Source organism: Rhipicephalus microplus, chromosome 1 (genome assembly GCF_043290135.1).
Source record: "Rhipicephalus microplus isolate Deutch F79 chromosome 1, USDA_Rmic, whole genome shotgun sequence".
Classification (NCBI taxonomy): domain Eukaryota; kingdom Metazoa; phylum Arthropoda; class Arachnida; order Ixodida; family Ixodidae; genus Rhipicephalus; species Rhipicephalus microplus.
Window position 1 is genome coordinate 30,926,199 of NC_134700.1, and position 16,204 is coordinate 30,942,402.

Consider the following 16,204-nt stretch of genomic DNA (forward strand, 5'->3'; position numbering starts at 1 on the left):
CGGTTGGTATATAAAGAAGTGAGAAAACAGTGCGTAACACAGGACAGCGAAGAAACGAACGAAGCGCTGTTGCAGCACCTCGTCTGTCTCTTCACTGCCCTGTGTTTGGCGCAGTTTTTTCGCTTTGTTAGTCTTGCAGTTGTTTGAGCAATTCCCGAATTTTGATCATGTTTCTACAGGTGCCACTTCACAGTAATAGGAGATCATCACACCTTATGCTGGCTATATTCACTGGATATTTTGTCTGCTCATCTGGGTCATTTGGTACTCCGTCTTCAAGAATACGGTTTCGGCATCGTTTACAAGTCTGGAGAGAAACATCAAGATGCAGACGATCATTGTCATTGCCCTTTGCCACTATCACTGTCGAGCCCATCTGGTCAATATTTGTCACGTGATATCGGCACTGTGTTAACCCCTACATTACCTCATCTAGCCATTGGTGGTACCCTCAGTTCGCCTCGCACCAGCGTGATGATCCGAACTGCAACCACATTATCGAACGTCAAAGTGGCGGGTCACGTCGTCTTAATGCAAGATCTTGTCGACAGCTACAGCAATTCAAGATAGAAAACAATGTCCCACAACATTATGTTTACACCACTGATGGACATGTCTGGGTTCTAGTTCTTCCACGTTCTCTAAATCACCAAGTTCTCGAACTCTTTTATGACTATGCCTGTGCAGGCTACTTGGGACATCAAAAAACACCCGTCTGAGTCAGGCAACTTTTCCCCTGGCCGGGCTTCACCATCGTTGTAGCCAAGTACGTGGCGTTCATCCTTTGTGTCAATAGTGCAAGCGACAAACTACCAGTCCAGCAGGTCTATTGCAGGAAATCCCATGTCCCGAGACACCTTTTGTCATTCTTGGGATAGATTTAGTCGGGATGGATATAGTCGAGCAGTCTCTGCGTGCCTCACAAGGTAAGCAAAGTCTGCTCCTCTATGTACAAGTTTTGCCTCAGGTGTCATCAATTTTGTTCTCAACGCCATTTTGTTATGGTTCGGTGCACCTCGCGCCCTGTTGAGTGATCGCGACAAGACCTTCTTGCTTACAGTCATTGAAGACCTTCTGCGAGCATTTAGCCAGTGGACGAAACAATGTCAGCCCACCACCCTTGAACAATTTGGTTGACCGGACCTTTAATCGCACAATGATCGACATATTCTTGATGTATGTCGGACCACACCACGAGAACTGGGACAAAAAGTCTTCCTTTTGTGACGTTTGTACACAGCACGGCTGTCTTACAAATCAAAGGTAACTCTCGTTTTTTACCTAGTTTACACCAATGCACAAACATTCACCATCGACGTCACTTTTTTGAATTATCCAAGTGGCACCTCGTCAACCATATCTGAACAGTTCATTCCAAGGGTTGAATAGTGTCGGCGACGTGCACGCCTCAACACAAAAGCCAGTGAGCAAGATCGCAAGCAGTGATACTGCAGCTCTCATCACCATGCCTTCTTCAGTACTAGGGATGAAGTCCTGCCAGTCCTGCTTTGGACACCTAATCGTGCGCCAGGACTATGCGACAAAGTGCAGTTCCAGTATATTGGGCTCAATTTATTTAGTGAAAGAATGTCACCAGAGAACTATCACGTTATTCCCGTTGAGATTCTTTAGATCGTCGTTGTCGTGTGTCAGACATTGTTAACTAATCACGTTTCAAACAATTCATCGACGTCCTATGTCAATCTAAAATGCTGCCGGGTTGGCCGCTTGCACGAGGGTGGTAATTAGTGTGAACATTACTTATGCACCTCATCTTCTCAGCTGTATATATTCATTATCCACACTTAGGGCTGGGTTGTGCGAATCTATTTCTACTGACCAATTAAGAGCAACAGTCTTCGGTGCTCAATGTCGATATATATATATATATATATATATATATATATATATATATATATATTTATATATTGTTACGTGAAGATACACGTGATACTAGGCGTTTCAAGACACATTTACACAACGCCAACGCGCAAGCAGAGATACAGATCAAGAGCTGAAGATGATGATCCTTCTTACCCTGGCGCATACCCACAGAGGGGGCCCTACACCAATATCATATCGTCTTTCTCCGCGCCTATCTACCCCCTTTCGTGGAAAATTGTCTCATAACATAATCCCCGGGTGCTGAAGCACCATCTCGCTGCTTTCTTTGATGTTGCCGAGCGGTAAAGCTTAAGGCGAGACACATGAACAATGTCTGTAGATAGTGAAGAGGAGGAGGAGAAAGACTCGAGCGGGGCTGTCTCGTAGGTCACATTTGTCACCTGGCGCAATACGCTGTAGGGTCCCGAGTAGCGGGAAAGCAGTTTTTGAGAAAGTCCAACGTGCCTGGTCGGAGTCCACAATAACACAAGAGAACCCGGAGCAAAGGAAACTTGGCGATGATCAGAGTTGTAACGGTGCCGCTGCTGATCTTGCGATGCTAAGAGGCACTGACGGGCAGCTTCTTGTGCTTTTTGCGCTCTTGTGATAGCATCGCAGGCGTATTCGGTCGTCGAGTCAACGGCTGTCGGAAAGATTGTGTCAAACGGTTAAGTTGAATCATGGCCAAACACGAGATAGAAAGGTGAAAAACCAGCTGCATCGTGGTGTGAGGAATTATAGGCGAAAGTAATGAAGGGCAATGCAACGTCCCAGTCCTGGTGGTCGGAGGATACGTGCAAGGCGAGCATATAAGTCAAAGTCCGGCTCACTCGCTCAGTCTGTCCGTTAGTTTGCGGGTGGTAGGCTGTCGTAAGTTTATGTTTTGTCTCGCAGGAGCGAAGCAGGTCGTCGATTACTCGGGAAAGGAAATAGCACCTAAGATCTGTGAGGAGTTGTCGTGGTGCGCCATGATGAAGTATTATGTCGCGCAGAAGGAAATCGGCAACGTCTGTGGCACGGCTGGTTGGTAGAGCCCGTGCAATGGCGTACCGCGTTGTGTGATCCGTCGCAATAGCTATCTACTTCTTCCCAGAAGTGGAAGCAGGGAAAGGGCCTAGGAGGTCAAGACCATGTCTAAAGAGTGGATCAAAGGGAACGTCAAGTGGTTGGAGGAACCCATCAGGGCTCACCGAAGGTTTTTTTCGGCGTTGACACTGATCGCATGAGGTGACGTAGCTGCGGACCAAGCGATAAAGACTGGGCCAGCAAAATCGATGGCGTACACGATCATACGTCCGAGACAGTCCGAGGTGACCGGCAGTGGGAGGGTCGTGGAGCTGGCTGATCACGCTCGCACGTAAGTGAGAAAGTACCACCAGGAGCAGTTCATGTTCATCAGGGCGGACGTCGTAACGGTAAAATGTGCCATCCTTGAGCACGAACAATTGAGTAGACGGGTCTGGTGCTGTAGAATGAAGTTTCTCGATAATGTTACGTAAGACAGGATCTCGGCGCTGTTCCACGCGGATGTTGCTTAAAGCGGAGAGCGACAGGACACATGGCGCTTCATCGAACGCCTCAGGTGGGTCCACTGGATTCCGTGATAAGCAGTCAGAGTCATGGTGTAAGCCGCCAGATTTGTAGGACACCAAGTAGTTCTACTCTTGGAGTCGTAATGCCCATCAACCAAGACGCCCAGTGGGGTCCTTCAAAGATGCGAGCCAGCAATGTGCGTGGTGATCGATTGTGATGGTGAAATGTCCACCGTGTAAATAGGGCCGAAATTTTGCTACTGCCCAAACGAGAGTATTCCCTTTCGGTGATTGAGTAGTTTCTTTCCGCCTGTGAGAGGAGACGGCTGGCATAGGCGATAACGCGGGCGCAGCCGCTTTGATGCTGGACCAAAACAGCACCAGTTCCGTGGCCACTGGCATAAGTGCGGACTTCTGTAGGGGTGGCGTTATCAAAATGGGCCAGAACAGGTGGCTCTGTTTGCAATGTAATAAGTGTAGAGAACACCGTAGCCTGCACAGCACCCCACGTGAATGAGACATTTTTTTCAGTAAGTTTGTGAGAGTACGGGCTACTTCCGCAGATGGGCATGCCCTCTCCTTACTTTTCCTTCCTCCGTGAGTGGATGACTATATAATAATATGCCCGGAAGGCCTAAGAAATTCTAGAGGTGTCACCAGAAAAGAGAAATAAATCCTGAGAATTTTCAGCTACGCCGACCCGGGCTTCACCTTTACACTCGAGAAGGCTTCAGAAAAAGATATTAGGTTTTTAGACCTGATCTAGAAATGGGAATTGCAGCAAGTAGGTTGTAGGTATGAACACAGGTCAAGCCACGGCTTTCTTCCGTTAGACTCATGTCCCATCAAAAATGTCACCAGGCTACTGGTGATCTCAGCTCTCTGAGCGGATTTAGGCAAGACATGTCCACATAAAATAGGACAAAGTTTCTAGCGTCTAGTCACACAACAAAAATTGGCAGATCCTACGTACAGTGGGAATCAATGATATGCGAAGCCCGAATGAGAAGTGTTGATTTGTAACTTTACAATCAGAACAACGTTACGAGGTGAAGGTAAATGATTCCGTACATGACTTCCGCGAAATGATTATGAATTTGGATGTGTCGTTTACATTCGTCATCTATTCACGTTACGTGATACCAAATTTAGTATATATGGAGCTAGCGAACCAGCCGCGAGCATGCTGTGAGCGTGATAAGTTGTCATGTCCTTACTTATTGCGCGTGTCAGTAATATCATGTTTGTACCATTCATAAATTTCGTCATCCATCGATGTCACGTAACACCAAATTTGATATATGTGGAGTTTGCAAAACGGCCGCAGGCGCATCATGAAGGTCCCAATGTACTCCAAAGTAGCGTTGAGCGCACGCTGGGCACCGCGACGCTTAGCAAAAAGCGAGCATTCTATAGTCTCACGCCAGGCGCGACCAGCGTCCCGACGGCAACCGGCATGAACTGCGACATGCTGCATTTCACGCCAATGTGTTGCCAAGACAACACTGCGTCTCCTTCTATTCGTGATGGAGAGACGCCGGGTGCGCTGAAACGTGCATTCATCAAAGCAATGCAGCGCGACGCGCACCTTCAAGTATATGGCAGGACAGGCGCCTGGTGTGGCAACGCCGGCGTGACGCGACGAAATGAACGCCGGCGAGCACGCGCACCGCGTCACGTCGAAATGTATTGACGCCTTGACTGTGGCATGTAGTCGTGTTCTCACGTGACACGCATCTCATGATTATCTTGTTAGCACCAGTCACATACCTTCGCCATCTATTGGTGTCACGTAATACCAAATTTGACATATGTGAAGATAGCAAAACGGCCATGAGGCGTTTGCTAGTCCACTCGCATGTAGTCCACTCGCATCACGTCATTCTGAGCTTCGTACACGTGAAGCTAGCGAAACGGTCGTGAGCTCATCATGATCGTAGCATGTAGGGATGTCGATACATGACACGCATCTTATGTTTATCATGTTTGCACCAGTATCATACCTTTCTAATCCATAAACGTCCCGTAATACCTATTTTGGTATAAGTGAAGCTAGCGAAACGGCCGCCAGTGCATCATGACCGTGGCATGTAGTCATGTTGTTACATGACACGGATCTCATGATTATCTTGTTTGCACCAGTCACATATTTTGGTCATCCATTCACGTACTGTAATATCAAATTTGGTATATGTGACGCTTGTGAAACGGCCGTGAGCGCATCAGGAGCGTCCCATGTAGTCATGTTGTTACATGACGTGCATGTCACGATTTTAATGTTAGGGTGTCTCTTGTGCTTGCCATGCAATCATGTCATACCATTCCAGTTCTGCAACATGCCATGTGAACGAAACCACCGCAAGAGTTGCAGGACCATGAAATGTGAATCAGGACATTCATCACGTACATGTCATGATTTGCATGTTATGACTAGTCAATTCGGTTCTCCATACAGTCTGGTTATGCGATACCATGTTTGGTATTGATACCATTGTCGAAACGTTCAAGAGAGCTAAAAGTCGTAGGCGGCTAGATAGATAGATAGATAGATAGATAGATAGATAGATAGATAGATAGATAGATAGATAGATAGATACGCTCAAAGTCACCGAAGTTTGCTAAGAAATGCTTCGCGTATAAAAATGCTGGCTATACAGTACAGGTAACCAGAGTCGTAGGTTTCTCAATTTTCTGGAAAGTGAAGAGGTGTGAACGAAAGCACCAAGAAAGTGCTGACTGGGACCGCCGGCGTCGATTATAAGTGTTTTTTTTATGTGCACGCGCTAATCCACAGTCTGAAAAAGATTGCAAAACGGCAAGGCGTTCGAGAACTTTGTCCTACCCCTTCGAAAGAACGTATGATGCGGCAGCACGTCAATAGTGACAATAAGAAGAAACTATGCGAGGCGAAGCATAATTAGAAGTAAGTGCCGTGTGACAGTAGGTGATATACAGCATACAACTATCATGTGGGTCAACAGGCGGGACGCTGCGGGGGGAGACTGGGCGACGCGTGAAAGACAAAGCCAGAGAACACGTGAACAATGTCAAGGCATGTGCTGTCACAGCCCACCTCTCAGCGCATTGTCAGACATGTGGCTGCCAAGCCCGCTTTAACAGCAAAGATTGCTAAACAGCAATCTAAATTGTTAAACAGCACAGATTGTTAAAAGGAAGGACACTGACGCTTGCGCTATCGTAGAAGCAATCCCTATAAAAATGAAAGGCGCAAAATGGATCAGCGACCCATCAGTTGTGCTGACTCAGACAAACATTGACTATATCTATAGCAAATGTTCCACCTTTTCTGGTATTTGAAATTCCGTTTAGTGTATGTAATTTTCATGCACGTGTTTTTTTCTGCACCTATATATTCAGCGGAGGGTTTCAATAAACGCCTATACCTCCTGTTTCGTTTGTTCGTGCGTACATTTGTCTTTACCTGCAATCATTGAATATCCTTTTTGAGGCCTTCAAATCAATGAATTGTAGTGATGTAAATAACGTGAAGAAAAATCCGTCCCGTTACACATACAGCCGTATCGGTTCAATTCTTTACGTTTTCTGCGTACATCAAGTGTACTAAATTCGTGCTGTCTGTCGTCACTGACTAAAATGTCGCAAGTGATGACCTCCCTTTCACAATAAAGGTGTATTTGCTGTGCATGCACATTATGCATGCAGACAGCGTTGAGGAACTGTTCCGTTTCTATAAGCACTCTCTACATGACCAGCCTACCGACGATTCAAGCTTTTAAATCGCCGGTTGGTTTGTCACCTAGAAATATTTATATCACAGATTGATGTTTCTTGGAACAATGAGGCTATAGTCATGAATGTTGTGAGAATACCTCTCTGAAAGGTTGCGACCAAAGTCTAAATTGATTTGACGCATGTTTTTTAATGACACTTTCAAGGTCATGCGCCGAGCTCAACGCCTCTTTCCGGCTGAAATATTGCCTGCACAGGTGCTTCAGGTCTTGGCCTTGTGAAAGAAAGCAGTCCTGAAGAGGAAGAGGTGGTGCTTGCTGTTCGCCATGCTGTTCAGTGTGGCGTGAATTACTTTGACACAGCTCCTTGGTACGGACAGGGCCGCTCTGAGAGTGTTCTCGGAAAAGTACGTATAGCATGCCATTCAGTGATCGGGGTATGTTTAAGATATTTTTACTTTTATTTTATTACTTTAAGGGCCTTCGCTGTGGAGGCATTACATGAAGGGCGGTACAAAAGGTACACTTGGTATGAACATACAAATGTGACATAAGCTCCATGACTACAAAAGAAATACACAAATGTTGGGTGAAGAACTTTTACAAAAATGTCAAATTAGGTAGACACATGAGCTGTAAATAGCAATCATAAATGTGAAGGGCATCAGATTGAGAAACGACACCAATATATCACACAATCCTGGGCGCTGTGAGAGTTGATTGAACCGGTCAAGGTTTTTCAATTGTACCACGTGATCTGGAAAATGGTTCAATTCCTTTGTAGTGCGTATAAAAAATGACTGCGCAAATGTGTCAGTGCGGGGGCGAGGGTATGTTACTTGTAGTTCATTATTGCTGTGGCTCGATACATGCGGTTTTGGCTCGATGTAAGTGTTGGGTGATAAAGAATGATAAAACTGGTGAAATAATGCCAGTCTTGAAAGCTTCCGGCGGTGGCTGAGGAGAAGAAGTGCTAGGCGTGATTTCAAGTCTATGACACAAGTAAATGATGAGTAGTCTGAGAAAGTGATTCTAACGACGCACTTTTTAATTGCTTCAGTGCTATCAGTTAGGTACTTCTGATGCGGATCCCGTATGGCGGCTGCATACTCTTATTTTGGGTGGATTATGGTTTTATATGCCAATAGTTTTAAGGGAGGAGGAGCAAGTTTTATTGTACGCTGCAGATACCCAAGAGATCTAGTAGCGCAGGCGATTAATTTGTTTATGTGGACGGTCCAGAAGAGATCATTCGCGATATGAACACCTAAGTACTTAGAAGACATTGTGAAATGTAAAGACGACCCTGTTAGAGTGGAATTAAAAGTTAGCGAATTCGCGCGTCGTAAAAAAGACAATAATTTGCACTTGGAAACGTTTCATGACATTTGCCAACTTTTACACTAGTTTTCAATAGCAGTTAAATCAGATTGAAACGCAAGTTCGTCTTGGTTATAAGTATTTTTGGCACATAGCACACAATCATCTGCAAAGATACGTATGTTGTAAGTAATGTCGAAAGGCAACTCATTGATATCAATAAGAAACAGTAGCGGGCCATGTACTGTACCTTGTGGCATGCCGGAAAGAACAGGGGCTGTGTTAGATTGCGCGGCATTTACTACGGCAAATGGCTTTCTTGGTCTGAGGAAGTTTTCTATCCAGTTGAATGCAAATGAATCTAGATTTAGCAGTGATAGTTTGTACATTAGACGGCGATGGGGTACCTTGTCGAACGCTTTTTTAAAATCGAGAAAAAAACTTCTGCTTGAATAATGCTGTCAAGATTAACGTGTAAATTATGGGTGAAGGTGGCAAGTGTGGTTTGGCATGATAGCACTTCACGATAAAGTACCAAACAACTTTGTGACCACCAGCATTCCTATTTTGCCGAGGCTTGAGACATCGAGTGGCGTCAGGTGTCATCACTTCCATCATGCTTAACATGATCCTTTAAGAGTTGTTGCGCAAGTATTCATGACTTAGTGACGAAGAATATAACATCACAGGTAGAGGTACCGTGTACATTGTGAGAGACCAGCATCAACATTCCATAAACGTCTGTAACTACTGTTTTCTTGAATGCTTTTGAAACAACAAAAAGTAATGTCTCGCAGCTGTCAACGTATACACAAATGCCGCTGTACTAAACTGGAAAGACTACTCTTGTTATATGCAAGCTTATATTTCAATATTATAAGTAAACTTCATCAAATGTGTGAAACCTAATAATATTAACAAGAACAATAATAATAATGATAATAATAGTCTTAATAAGGTGATTCTTAGTCCTCCTTCAAAAAATACAAAAACATGGCAGCCAATAAAAATCTCTCAAGAACAGCGTCATTGAGCCGCACCCCGACACACACAGCTGCAGTGAGAGGTAATCGAAAGCAATCCACTTGATAGTATTGTGATTTATATAAAATAGTACAATACGTGAAAACAATAAATGCACTAAAGACCAAACACAGTCGCAGGCACATTTATGTACAGCGCAGATCAGATCACTTTATTATGATTCGTTTATTAGTACCTCAAGAGTCTCGAGGAACATTCCACGAGGGGTAGGAAAAAAGATAACAGATAAAACAAAAAAGGAGCAAAGTGGCACAAACAATAAAATATGAAAAAAACAACAGTACATTTAAATTAGAAAGATAAAACACGGCTTTTTACGGCGTTTTTAAATTGATCGAGCTGAGGTGAAATGGCGATGTGGGTGGCAAGGTTGTTAGAGCCTTGAGCTGTCTGAAGGAAAAATGACTTCTGGAAGGTCTTTGTATTTGGGCGAAGGGATATACTGCGTTGGGGTGGTGATGTTGTGATGTTCGATGTGCAGATCTGACAAATGCATTGCCTGGTGGCAGGGAAAGAAAAAAAACTTACAATACAAGCACAAGCGTGAAATTTTTTGGCGATATGCAAGATGAGGAAGATTAAGCTGGTGTTTGACTGCTGACACACTTGTGTTATTTTAATAATTTGAGGTAATAAATCTGGAAGCACGGTTCTGAATCAATTCTAGCATAGTAGGAAGGTTAGCTTGATGAGGTTCAAAAATGGCATTAGCACACTCCAGTTTAGGCCTGATTGTTTTATAAGCTATTAGTTTAGTAGCAGCAGGTGCCGAAGCAAGGTTACGACGTTGGTATCCAAGAACTTGATTAGCTGAGTTAGTGATGCTAATGGTGTGTAAAGTCTATGTTAGATTATATGAGATACGAACACCAAAGTATTTAGTAGTGTTGGTAGTGGCTATGAGGTAGTTGTTTAGAAAGGAAGTATTAGTGGTGTAGTTATTACGACGATGAAATGTCATTGGGAAAACTTTGTTAACATTTAGTGACATTAACCAATCTTCACACGATTCCTGTAAAGTGTTAAGATTTGGCTGTAAAACGAAAGAATATAAGGCATCATTTACAGGGTGATAAAACAGGCAATCATCGGCGAATAGTTTAATAGTAGAGGTATTGTTACGTGGCAAGTCGTTATGTAAATTATAAAGAGGATGATACCTAGTACAGTACCTTGTTGAACGCCCGAGTGAACGGGAGAAATGGGAGATTCGCAAGAGTGCGCGACAACAAACTGTCGGCGATGGCTTAGAAATTCATGAATCTGGTTCAGCACGAAGGGGTCTAAGTTCAGACATGAAAGTTTAAGCAGTAATTAAGTCATGTTGGGAACCGTTGTTAAATGCTTTTTCGAAATCAAAGAATATAGCATCAATAAAGATAATATTATCAAGATGAGAAAAAATTTTGTGCTAGAAAAGGGCTAGTTGGATTTCACAAGAATTGCCGGTATAAAAGCTCTGTTTATTGATATGAAAAAATTATTAGTAGACAGAAAATGCGCTACAAAAGAGTACACTATATGCTCCATTATTTCGCGACAAACACAGCTGATGGATATGGAACGATAATTGTTAGGAGACGACCAATTACCTTTCTTGAAGATGGCGACGACCATCCCGATCCGCCAGTTCTCTGTAACAGAACCTGAATCTAATGATTGCCGAAATAATAGTGATAATACGATACTGGTTACATGATAGGTATTTTTTAGCACTTTGGTATTCATACCATGAGTTTCAGCTGCTGATGAGTTTTTTTTAAGTTGTTGATCATATGCACAATGACACTTGAAATAAAGGTAATACAAATCATCAGTGACTGCGCGTAGGGCAAGTATGAAGGAAGCGTCTGAGTGGATTCGCGGGTGAAAACCGAGAAAAACGTGTCGTATAGTAGAATAGCGGCATCTTCTCTGGCAATGGGGTAATCATCAGGATCGATTAGCAAAATACCTTCCGTTTCTACGGGTTTATTACTTTGCCAGAACTGTTTATTATTGTTGTGCAGCGAAGAAGGTAGCATGGTTGCGTAAAACTGACAACTTTAGGGCAAATGCTTCTGCCGTGTTCCACCCATCATCCCGGCCTGCATGCTACGGCGACACTATACCCGCAAACTACCTAATCACAGATGTCCCTCTAATTTACTCGCCTTTTCGTGCATTTGCCTTCTCTTGGCATTTATTTAGCTACTTTTAAGAACTAGTGATCATCTTTGCCTAGGCGCTGCATGCCCTGCTCATGCCGATTTTTTTTATGACGTTCACCAAGACGTCCTTAAAGGAGCAATGACATCCACTTTATGCATGCCGTGTTTTCTGCGTCAATCTGCAGCTTTGAGCCTTCTAGTAACAATTTGCTACTGATAATGCAAGAAAAGAGTGAAAAAATTTTGTCTAATATTTATTTGTAGGACCTATATCCCACGATTCAAAAAAGGGGCACCGCCTGCCAATTACCTGCGCGGGCAGCGCTCACACCCCCGTCACAACTTCTAACACGAGAATTATCGCACTGGAGATTGTACCTTTCAGGAGCTCAAAGAACCATACCTCACAAACCAATATTCATGTCTAACACAGAGTCGGCACGGCATCTCCTGGACCAGTGGCACATGAAACATGACTTTCGCACTCAGAAGCGGGTGCGAATGCCCGACCTCTGGAAAGGCACCGTCAGAGTTGGACACCTCTTCGTAACGATAGATGACCCTATTGCAAAAACAGCGTGATGCCACTACGTTTTTTGGCACTGGTACACACTGGAGACACTGGTACACGCTTGTAATCACTGGCGCTTCGCTGGATGCACTGGGAAAAAGCTGTGTCACACTGGTAGGGGCGCTGGCTCAACTACTGTGATGCTGGTGCACACTGCGAAGTGCTGAAAGCGCTGGCATTTTCACTGGCAAGCACTGGTGAATACTGAAGCACGCACTGTTTCTACAAGCGCAGCTGCAGCGTGCATGACTTTGTAGCGTGTGTCGAGGTTTGTTTCGGTGTGGTTGAACATAGAACGCTTGATTCGACGGCACGGAGAAATGCTACCCTAAAAGATACCGACCATACGCAATTTTTGCGGCGCACGTACGTATCGCAACAACTATAATGCACCTTTTTCGCCAATGTCGCCGCGTAAACCGGCCATATTGGCATCATCCGTGTATTGCTGTAACGATTCCAAGTTGCAGTGTTTGTAAGCCTGGAGCTGCACGCCACTCCTAACAGAAACAGGAAATGCTTGTTGCTGCACAGTTGACCAAACGTGAATGAGCTCTCTCGATCGCTTCGCGAGGTTTCCCAGCGGAGGTGAGAAAAAAAAGCTGTCGTTCGATTGCGCCACACCGCCTAAATATATGTCTGGCCATGCTTATTATTCTGCTTACCTCAGGCAAGAGTTAGAAGTGTACGAAGCTCAGATGCAGAATCTTCAACCATCCCAACTCACCGCGTTGAGAGTGGTCTTACCCAGTGCCCGGCCAAGCGAGTAATTCGCCTGTCGTGCCGGCCGCGTTGGTATATTTCATTTTTATTTCCTTAAAGACCCGCGAGGGGGTATTACATAAGGGGTGGGTAATTATAAACACAAAACATAGAAGCCAATGACTTAACATAAAAAGTGATTATTGATATTTTCTATGAACGATGATGGGAAGAGAATGGTTGCAATTTCACTGGGAAGGTCGTTCCAGTGTGGTGCGGTATGTGGGAAAAACGAGGCAGAAAAAGTAGAAGTCCGGGAGCGTGGCTGAGCTACTTGAAGCAAATGGCTCGTGCGGTGAGATATGCGTGTTGCAGGAACGATATAAGCTGGGGCATGCAAGGGACTATGAAAACGTTTGTGGAACAATGACAAGCTGGCTATACGACGCCGAAGTTCTAGATATGGTAAACCAGATTCTGCTTTCAATCCAGATACGCTGACAGTTGAAGAGTATGAACAGTGAATATATCTAGCGGCCCGGTTTTGAAGCGATTCGATGGCATGTGTAAGATAAGATTGTCGAGGGTCCCAAATTGGTGATGCGTATTCTAGTTTAGGTCGAAAGATAGATTTGTATGCTTGTAATTTTACGTGTTGTGGAGCGTGGCGTAAATGGCGTTTAAGAAAACCCAGTGTTTTATTTGCAGATTAAATTATATTTGTGATGTGTATGTTCCATGAAAGATCGCTACAAAGATTGACGCCCAAATACTTGAATGACGGAACATTTTCTAGGGGGATGGCCTTAACTGCGTACGGATACACAAGCGGCATGTGACGGCGATGGAATGAAACGACTTTATATTTACTCGGGTAAAGTTCCATGAGCGAGCGCTTACACAATTCCTGGAGGCAGTTTAGGTTGGCTTGTAAGGATGCCTGTTTTGAAGTGTCAGTAACAGTGTCATATATAACGAAGTCATCAGCAAACAGGCGGGTTTTACAGGTTAGGTTTGAAGGCAAGTCAATTATGTATATAAGGAATAAAAGAGACCAACAACCGAACCCTGGGGTACTCCGGACGTTACTGGAAGAGAATTAGAGATACGGTCGTTGATATTAACAGACTGGGAGTGGTTTGTAAGAAATTCTCTGATCCAATTTAGTAAGTTCGGGTGAAGATTTAACTGGGAAAGTTTTAGTAACAGTCAAGAATGAGGTACTTTGTCAAACCCTTTGGAAAAATCTAAGAATACGGCATCGGTTTGTGAGTTACAGTCCAGGTTAGTATGCAAATCATGAACAAATAATGCGTTTCACAAGAGAAGCCTCTGCGGAACCCACGTTGTGCTGAATGAAAAAAGCTGTTTGAATCAATAAAGTCTATGATATGGGTGGAGATGAAGTGTTCCATGATTTTACAGGGTACGCTGGTTAATGATATGGGGCAATAGTTTAATGGCGAGGTATTGTTACCCGATTTGAAAATTGCAACGACCTTGCCGTTATTCCAGTCATCTGGTGAGCGTTCTGTTAAAAGTGACTGTGAGAAGAGCAAGCATAGAAAAGATGCACAAATATATTTTGTGTTCTTAAGGAATTTGGAGTTGATTCCATCAATACCAGAAGAGGAGGAAAGTTTTATTTGTCGATGAAGCACATAATTCCATGAGCAATGAACGATACCGGTGGCATAGCACATTCTATAATGGTGGGTGGTACTGTAAATGACACGTTACTATCTTTGGTAAACACGGATAAAAAAGCGGTGTTGAAAATGTTAGCGCATTGCTCATCGGCGATCAATGCGCTAAAAGGGTCTCACCGACGCTTCTTGCTTCGTGTACACACATCTTTCAAGTGTGTGAATAACTGTGAAGTATAATTTAGACATCATCATCATTATCATCATCATCATCATCATCATCCTCATCATCATCAGCCTGACTACGTCCACTGCAGAATAAAAGCCTTTTTCATGTTCCGTCAGTTAACCCGGTCCTGTGCTTGCTGCTGCCAATTTAAACCCGCAAACTTCTTAATCTCATCTGCCCACCTAACCTTTTGTCTCCCCCCAACCCGCTTCCCTTTTCTGGGAATCCAGTTAGTTACCCTTAATGACCAGCTGTTATCCTGTCTACGCGCTACATGCCCGGCCCATGTCCATTTCCTCTTCTTTATTTCAACTATGATATCCTTAACCCCCGTTTGTCCCCTAATCCAATCTGCTCTCTTCTTGTCTCTTAAGGTTACACCTACAATTTTTTCTTTCCATTGCTCGCTGCGTCGTCCTCAATTTAGGCTGAACCCTCTTTGTAAGTCTCCAGGTTTCTGCTCCGTAGCTAAGTACCAGCAAGATACAGCTGTTATATACCTTCCTCTTGAGGGATAGTGGCAATCTACCTGTCATAATTTGAGAGTTTCTGCCGAATGTACTCTACCCCATTCTTATTCTTCTAGTTACTGCAATCTCGTGGTTAGGCTCTGCGGTTATTACCTGCCCAAAGTAGACAGTCTTTTACAACTTCAAGTGCACTATTACCTATCTCGAAGCGCTGCTCCTTTCCGAGGTTGTTGTACATTACTTTCGTTTTCTGCAGATTAATTTTAACACCCACCTTTTTGCTTTCCTTGTCTAACTCCGTAATCATGAGTTGCAATTCGTCCCCTGAGTCACTCAGCAATGCAATGTCATCGGCGAAGTGCAGGTTACTAAGGTATTCTCCATTAACTCTTATCCCTAACAGTTCCCATTCTAGGCTTCTGAAAACCTCCTGTAAGCACGCGGTAAATAGCATTGGGGAGATTGTGTCCCCCTGCCTTACACCCTTCTTGATTGGTATTCTGTTGCTTTCTTCATGAAGCACTATGGTAGCAGTTGATCCCCTGCAGATTTCTTTCAGAATGTTTATATATACTTCATCTACGCCCTGATTCCGCAGTGTCTGCATGACGGCTGATATTTCTACTGAATCAAACGCCTTCTTGTAATCTATGAAGGCTATGTATAGTGGTTGGTTATACTCTGAGCATTTCTCTATTACCTGACTGATAGTATGAATGTGGTCAATTTTGAGTAGCCTGTTCGAAATCCTGCTTGTTCCTTTGGTTGATTGAATTCTAATGTTTTCTTTACTCTGTTAGCAATTACCTTTGTAAATAGCTTGTATACTACAGACAGCAAGCTGATCGGCCTGTAATTCTTCAATTCCTTGTCATCTCCTTTCTTATGTATTAAGATGATGTTAGCGTTCTTCCAAGACTCTGGTACCCTTCCCGTCAGGAGACAC

The 16,204-nt window shown here is 43.9% G+C and overlaps 1 protein-coding gene across 22 annotated transcripts in view; it reads left to right on the top strand.

Annotated features, from left to right (window-relative positions):
- The window catches only part of LOC119178032 (uncharacterized), a 653,511-nt gene that overhangs the window by 30,501 nt on the left and 606,806 nt on the right, over nt 1-16,204 (top strand). For 21 of the 22 annotated variants that reach the window (XM_075892549.1, XM_075892220.1, XM_075892616.1 and 18 more), the window contains exon 2: nt 7,385-7,533. The exons of the other annotated variant lie outside the window; for it this stretch is intronic. In XM_075892549.1, coding sequence (XP_075748664.1) covers nt 7,385-7,533 — 149 coding nt within the window. The remainder of the gene's footprint in view (nt 1-7,384; nt 7,534-16,204) is intronic. 22 annotated transcript variants of the gene reach the window in all.